This window comes from Mus pahari, chromosome 14, assembly GCF_900095145.1.
Source record: "Mus pahari chromosome 14, PAHARI_EIJ_v1.1, whole genome shotgun sequence".
Taxonomy (NCBI): Eukaryota; Metazoa; Chordata; class Mammalia; order Rodentia; family Muridae; genus Mus; species Mus pahari.
The window spans coordinates 27121311-27129062 of record NC_034603.1 but is presented as its reverse complement, the minus strand read 5'-3'; the positions used below and the strand labels follow the sequence as shown (position 1 = coordinate 27129062).

The 7752-nt window shown below is 49.3% G+C and overlaps 1 protein-coding gene across 1 annotated transcript in view; it reads left to right on the top strand.

The window, feature by feature from the left end:
• Obscn (obscurin, cytoskeletal calmodulin and titin-interacting RhoGEF) overlaps window positions 1-7752 on the top strand; it is a 139479-nt gene that overhangs the window by 23006 nt on the left and 108721 nt on the right. The window contains 3 exon segments of the mRNA XM_029545663.1: window positions 400-675; window positions 5409-5494; window positions 5594-5783. Coding sequence (XP_029401523.1) covers window positions 400-675; window positions 5409-5494; window positions 5594-5783 — 552 coding nt within the window.

Below are 7752 nucleotides of genomic sequence, written 5' to 3'. Positions count from 1 at the left end.
GAGAACCAACTCCACACGTATGTAAGGAAGGGGAGAACCAACTCCACACGTATGTAAGGAAGGAGAGAACCAACTTCGCAAAGTTGGCCTCTAGCCTCCACCTGCAAGTGTGGAATACCTCCTCCCCCATATCACATGCAACAATAATGCTAAATAAAAATAAAAAATAAACCCAAGGATTCAGCAGAGCCTTCCATAAATGACAGAAGACAAACAACGAAACATGGGAAGTATCTGGCGTGCACATGGTTGTCGATCCTCTAGTGTGAAAATACGCACAGAGATCCTAAAGTGAGAACCTAGAAGGCAGTGCTATTGAAATTTAGAAGGGTCTTTCTGGTTGCAACTCTGCTAATCTAGACCGTGCCTCTAACTCTGAATGTCCCCATTTGTCCCCAGAGCCCAAACTGGTGTTTGCCAAGGATCAGCAGGCACACAGTGAGGTGAAGGCAGAGGCGGGGACCAGTGCCACACTGAGCTGTGAGGTGGCCCAGGCTCAGACTGAGGTGACCTGGTTCAAGGATGGGAAGAAGCTGAGCTCCAGCTCGAAGGTGCGCGTGGAGGCTTCAGGCTGCTCCAGGAGGCTGGTGGTGCAGCAGGCGGGCAAGGCGGATGCTGGGGAGTACAGCTGCGAGGCCGGGGGGCAGAAGCTCTCCTTCTGCCTGGACGTGGCAGGTGGGTGTTGAGATACCAGTTTGTCTGGTGTTGAGGCGATGAGTGGATCAGACGCATGGCTTACCACTGGGTTCTTTTTGTGACACTTTGTCTATTCCCATCTTGTGTCCTGCCATCTTATATCTGTGGGCTCAGTGAGGCAAAATGGTCAGGGGCAGGCCCTTCTTACACACCAGAGTGGTATCCACATAGTGGTACTTAGCTGTATGTTGCAAGAGCCCAGAGCCTTTTGGTTGGTTCTGCTTGAATCACTTGCCTCTTGGTTGTAAGGTGACTGTGTGACTGTTGCCTAGGAGAGCGATCTTCCTTGGATTGGAAATACTGTGTTGTTTGTCCATGGCCTGAGCTGTTTGAAACCCACTGGGTGAGGAGAAGCCACAGGCCAGCCACTTGTCACAACTGTTACTGTCTCAAGACTTTCTTGTATTCTCAGCTTTTGCTTCCTTATGGTCTCTTTCACTCCTTTTCTGGGGAGTTAGAAGATGCCTGTAGGAAAATGTCTGTTACTGGACGGGCACACAGCTATGGTGATGTGTGCAGAGTGGAGACTGATCATGTGCTTTGCCATCCACTAGTCAGGAGGGATGAGTCTGTCAGCCTTGCTCTGTGCCCCCACTGTTTTATTTTTTACCAGAGGATTCCCATCATTACTCCTCGGAAGCTGATGTACAAGCTAGTTGATGTGGGGACCTGTTGATGTGGTGTGCTGCCGTTTTGCTGTGGCCATCTGCCAGCGACTGGAGTGCTGTACAAAATCTCATGATCTTGGTGATTGGGTGTCATGGGTCCTCTGGCTGGTGCATAGAGATGGCTGAAGAGCACATGCATTTCCTCTTATTAAGAGACGTAATGCTAAGTCACTAGAGGTGGCACTCCCGTGTTTGTGTTGCGTCCTTGGTGTCCTTGAGAGTTAGTTTCAGGATGCCACTGCAGATGAGAAATTCTCAGGTGTGCCAGTCCTGGGTGTAAAATGACGCTACATTTACACGAAAGCAGCACACGTGCTCTCTGCAATTTCTTCTTTTAAGGCCTATTTTATTTATTTCTTAAAATTATTTTTATTATCAATTTTAAATTGTGTGAAGACATATGAGTATAGTCAATGGTGGGGATCTGAGTCTTCAGGTCCCCCCAGAAATGGACTCAACAGCTATGGCTCATCCGGTGTGGGTGCTGAGAACTGAGCTCGGGTCCTCAGGAAGGGCAGGAAGGGACTCTTAACCACAGAGCCATTTCTTCTTCAGTCTCCTGTTTTATTTCTTAAAAATTGTGTGTATGTGTGTGTGTGTATGTGTGTGTGTAGGTATGTATGTGTGTGTGTATGTGTGTGTATGTGTGTGTGTATATGTGTGTGTATAGGTATGCATGTGTGTGTGTATGTGTGTGTGTATGTGTATGCAAGCGCAGGCATCCGCAGAGGTCAGCAGAGGGCATCAGATCCCCTGGAGCTGGAGGTACAGGTGCTTATGAGCGGGGCAAACTCAGGTCCTTCAGAAGGGCAGTAAGCACTCTTAACTGCTGAGCCACCGCTCCTGTCAATTCACCCAAAACCAAAACCAAGCAACAACCCCAACCCCCCAAAACAAACCAGACCCATTTATTTCATGATTATGAACATTTTGCCTGCGTGTATGTTTGTGTACCGAGTACATGCCTGCTGCCCATGGAGTTCATGAGAGAGCCATCTGATCACCTGGATCTGGTGGTTACCAGCCACCACGTGGGTGCTGGAACCTCACCTGAGTCTTCTGCAGGAGCAGACGATGCTCTCAACTGTGGAGCCACCACCGCCCTTTCTCTCTGTGCATCTCCACTTGTCTCTTAGATGACTGTACCCAGTACAGTGTTAGCTCTGTTAGTTGTTCTTTTGTATTATCTGGGGACTAACGACAAGCAGAAAGCCTGCGATTCTCATAGAGAGAATTGCACCAGAAAAGGGGGTCAGCTCTCATTACAGATGGTTGTGAGCCACCATGTGGTTGCTGGGATTTGAACTTAGGACCTTCAGAAGAACAGTCAGTGCTCTTAACCTCTGAGCCGTCTCCCCAATCCTCTCCTGTGTTTTCTATTTGCTGTTGTATCCATGACATAGACAGCCAACTAGACAGTCAGTTATGAACACGGACAACTGTCAAAAAAGCCTGCTGTCTCTTTGTAAGACATTAGTTGAAGAGACTATGAGAGCTAATTTTATGGTTTAAAAAGTCGTGACAGTTTGGCTCATTCCTAGAAAATTATGTCAAAATTGACAAAAGAAGAAATTGAAAACTCCAACAACTCTGTGACTTGAGCCAAACGGAAACTGTATTTTTAGAGCTGGTTTTATGGTGGTGGGTGGGTGGGGGGATGGGCAGCCCAGCAGGATCATCCTCCCAGAAGTTCTAGGAACAAATTGTTCTTCACTCCATTCTCCTGGGGAACCAGAGAAGGAAAGATGGACCATGTAATGGAAACAATGTGACATTTCATGGAAACAATGTGCCAGGGAAGCCAAACCCTACCGGAAAATATGCAAAACGAAAAGGCCATCGCCACTTCAAGGCCAGGGTAGGGAAGGCCTGGGAGAAAGCTGCTCTGCAGTATTTGAAGACTGAGGAAAGGAAAGGGACGAGGAGTTGGCTCAAGAGGAGGCGCAGAAGATCAGGACAAGGACAGGGAGACCACTGCGATCTCAGCCAGCACAGAATGAAAGCATTTTGTAACGTTCGCCATCTTCTGAGCTAGTGACAAGGCTGAGTATATAAGGGTACAGCTGCCAGGCCTGAGGATCTGATTCCTGGGACCCAGAGAGCAGAGCGAGAGAGAGAGAGAGAGAGAGCCAGCCCTGGCTCTCTCTCTCTCTCTCTCTCTCTCTGTCTCTCTGTCTCTCTCTCACACACACACTAATAAATAATTAAAAAAAATCAATGATCATCTTATATCCTGAAAATTTATCATGAATTCTTTCCGAAACCAATAGTTTCTCCCTTACTGTGAAAAGCAGAATGGCAGGAAACAGCAGCTAACGTCACACTTCAGGAGAGAGATTTACTTTTGAAACGGCAACAAGGCAAATGTAGGAGAGCAGGAGTAAGAGTTACAGTCATCAGTTAAGGACGTCCCCAAGGTGAAGGGCGCAGCGCGAGCCTTGGGGACAATCGCCTTGTACAGAGATCTGGCTTGCTTGGGACACCGCTCCATCTCCACACTGAACGGAAACTTGGGAGATGAAAGTCGATGATGGTCTATACCGGCGCTTCAGAAGCACCTGTTTTCTAACCGGATGCCCCAGAAATGATAATAAAGTGATTTAAAGCCCAGCGAAGAAATGCTCAAATGCTTTTGAAGGATTGTGACAAAGATCAGGAGAAACTACTAGAAACCACAGCAGACTTAACCGCATCCTTAGTCGGCACCCGAATGCACATTACTATATGCATACGTTGGAGTGCGATACTGATAGAGGGGCTGATTGCAAAGTCTTTGTGTATTCTTACATGAAAACTGAGAGCCTTTGCTCCGTGAGATCAACCCTCACCATAAACCAATGCTAATCAGACCGTGAGCCCAGATGTGGTACTAGAGAAGCAAAAGCGTGGCCTCCGTCCCTGCTCTTGACTGACCTCCATCACAGTTCCTGTCCCTCCTTTCCTGTGGCACAAGTCTGTGGCACGTCTGAGCAGTAGAGACGGGACCACCGTCTCCAAGTGGTACTAAGGGCATTTCGCATTGGAGAAGTGTGTTAGCCCTGGAGCTCTCCCCCAAAGCATAGGCTGCAGTCAACAGTGTGTGGAGTGGCAACCTCAGAGGAAGGTAACGTGATTCGCAGCTGAGTGTGCCGGGGCGTTACTGTACGAATGATTTCGTAGCCGGTACATGAATACGTGACCTTTGAAGAACCAGTAGATGTGTTGCTTTGTGAAAATAATTGATTCAACCAGAACACATACACACGAAAGTAAGAAGTTGAGTCACACAGATGGGGAGAATATTTACAATATATTTACAATACACATTGCTAGTAGGACTCCAGTACTTAAATACATACAGAATTCCAAAAATCTGAAGACAGACAATGTAGGTATGAACCAGGTCAGCCTGTGACACCAATACCACTGAAGGACAAACAGAGGGGCTGAAAACGTCAGGTCTCCACCCCAAAGCCACTGAAAGCTTTTGAAGAGAGGCTCTCCAGAACAGCCCCACGGCAGAGGCCCCACAGCAGAGGCAGGCTGTGTGGGTCTGGTTCTGTGCTGAGGGGCACTGGGCGTCTGGGCACAGGGAGGGTGGAGCCTGGGTGATGCTCTGCTCATCAGTGGTACCTGTACCATCAGGATTTCCTCCTGATTTGGTCTTCCTGGCCTAGACAGTGTCTCTGATTACATCTGTCTGTCCCCAGAGCCCAAGCCGGTGTTTGCCAAGGGGCAGCAGGCACGCAGCGAGGTGAAGGCAGAGGCGGGGAACAGCGCCACACTGAGCTGCGAGGTGGCCCAGGCCCAGACTGAGGTGACCTGGTTCAAGGATGGGAAGAAGCTGAGCTCCAGCTCGAAGGTGCGCGTGGAGGCCTCNGGCTGCTCCAGCTGCTTGTGGACGTTGTACATCGTGGTGCGGAGCCTAGTGCGCACCACGATGTACAACGTCCACAAGCAGGGGTGATGCTCTGCTCATCAGTGGTACCTGTACCATCAGGATTTCCTCCTGATTTGGTCTTCCTGGCCTAGACAGTGTCTCTGATTACATCTGTCTGTCCCCAGAGCCCAAGCCGGTGTTTGCCAAGGAGCAGCAGGCACGCAGCGAGGTGAAGGCAGAGGCGGGGGACAGCGCCACACTGAGCTGCGAGGTGGCCCAGGCCCAGACTGAGGTGACCCTGCTTGTGGACGTTGTACATCGTGGTGCGGAGCCTAGTGCGCACCACGATGTACAACGTCCACAAGCAGAGGTGGCCCAGGCCCAGACTGAGGTGACCTGGTTCAAGGATGGGAAGAAGCTGAGCTCCAGCTCGAAGGTGCGCGTGGAGGCCTCNGGCTGCTCCAGGAGGCTGGTGGTGCAGCAGGCGGGCAAGGNGGATGCTGGGGAGTACAGCTGCGAGGCCGGGGGACAGAAGCTCTCCTTCCGCCTGGACGTGGCAGGTGGGTGTTACACAGCTAAGTTAGCTGTGTGGAGGTGTTGGAGGCTGGATATGGCCTTTTGGGATTGACTTTATTATTACCTTTCAACCATGTATATATGTGTGTGAGTGTGTGCACATGCTTGCAGGTACTCAATGAGTCCAGCAGAGGGCATCAGATCCCCTGGAGCTGGAGTTAACAGGCAGCCAGGAGTAGTAGCCCAGTTTGGGTGCTGGGAACCAAACTCGGGCCCTCTGCAAGAGTATTATGTACTCTTTATTGGCAGGCATCCCTTGCTCTCTGCTCTTCCCACTTCACCCTTCAGTCCCTCATTCTCCCACTTCTGACTGAGCTCAGGGGATCTAGCAGGAGGGACAGCGTCTTCTGCAGCTTAGTGCTGTTTCCATAACTGCATTAGGAAACACACTTCTTGTTGTGGTCAGGGCAGCCTGAACAATCCTCCTCAGGTCCCTGGGAGGGGGCGCCTCTGCTGAGATGCGATGCGATGCGATGCGACAAGGCCCTTGACTGAATTAGTCAGTTTACTGATGAAGCAGAGAGACCAGTAAGCCGAGAGGCACTTGAGAGTCCCATGCAGGCACCAGCGGAGGAACACGTACCCTGTTGCTGTGTCTGTGATTTGGGGCCCTTGGATTTACTTAATCTGCTACTGAATTGAAATATTAGCTAAAGCACGTGCTGGCGTATTCCCTTCTTTTTAAACCCACAGAATTTTGTTCTTGACACAGGAGACTGTTCTAAGTGAACTGTGCAGGCTTGTAGTTGGGAGGGCATGTTGGTCACATGGAGGTGGACTTGAGGCATAGTTCATTGGCTGTTTTCAGGATCTTGTTCACTATGTTTCATACACACACACACACACACACACACACACACACACACACACGCACACACATATATATGTATATATATGCAAATGGACAGTCATGTCAGAATTCCTGGTTGTCAGCCGGCAAGGCATGTCTCTCAGAGCTAGCCAACTGAGGGGTCTTGACAATCTCTGCTTCTTCACTTCCACATATCTGTGTTTAGCTATTCGTTTCAGAGCACCTGCCCAGGCTCCTGATGCTGTGTGGTGCTCAAGTCTCTTCTGTGGGCATCGCATCTGACCTGTGGACTGTGGTGGCCCAGATGTTTCTACAGGCTCAGCCAGATCACCTGCACTTCATGATCTAGTTGAGAGCTCTGTAGGGGAAAGTTACACATTAAAGTATTTTAATTACTGTTAGTTCTATTGCCTGTGTGGGCATAGATGCCATGCTGCCTGTCGGGGTCAACTCCATGGTCATCGGTCCCCTCCTTCCAGCTTTCTGCAGGTTCTAGGGGTCAAATTCATTGATTTGTCTGGTTTGTAGAGCAAGGGCTTGACTTGCTGAGCCATCTTGCCAGCCTAGCACCTCAGACCCTTAAAGAAAGTGCGAGCATATTTCAGACCCTTAAAGAAAGTGCGAGCATATTTCTCTCGTCTTGTGAGGCTTGACTATATGACACAGTGACTAGATCCTGGGTCCTCACTGTAGGGATAGAAACAGAAGAGAACAGAGTGTTGAGTTCTGAAACACACTCGTGTGTAAACCCAATCCTCCGTTTCCCCTGGATTTTAGACCCAGTGAGAATGGGAGAAAAGACTTCATGAGAATTTTTGTGGATGTTAAAACACATGGAAAGACAGCGTCGCCTGCTAGTTCACACCACACAGGGCAATTCCAGGCGAATCAGAAACACCAGGGTCCCAGCTAAACCACGGTCATGTGGTTTATGATGGGTGTGGCTTAAAGTCCTCAGGATAAGGAAAGAGTTTTCAGGAAACCAGAGCATGAGCCACAGTGCGGGAGAGTGATGCGCTTGGCCACATTACATGGGACACCAGACCCATTAGAAGATGTAGCTGCTATGGGCAGCTATTGCAAAATAACAGATAACTTATTATATATATATATATATATATATATATATATATATATATATA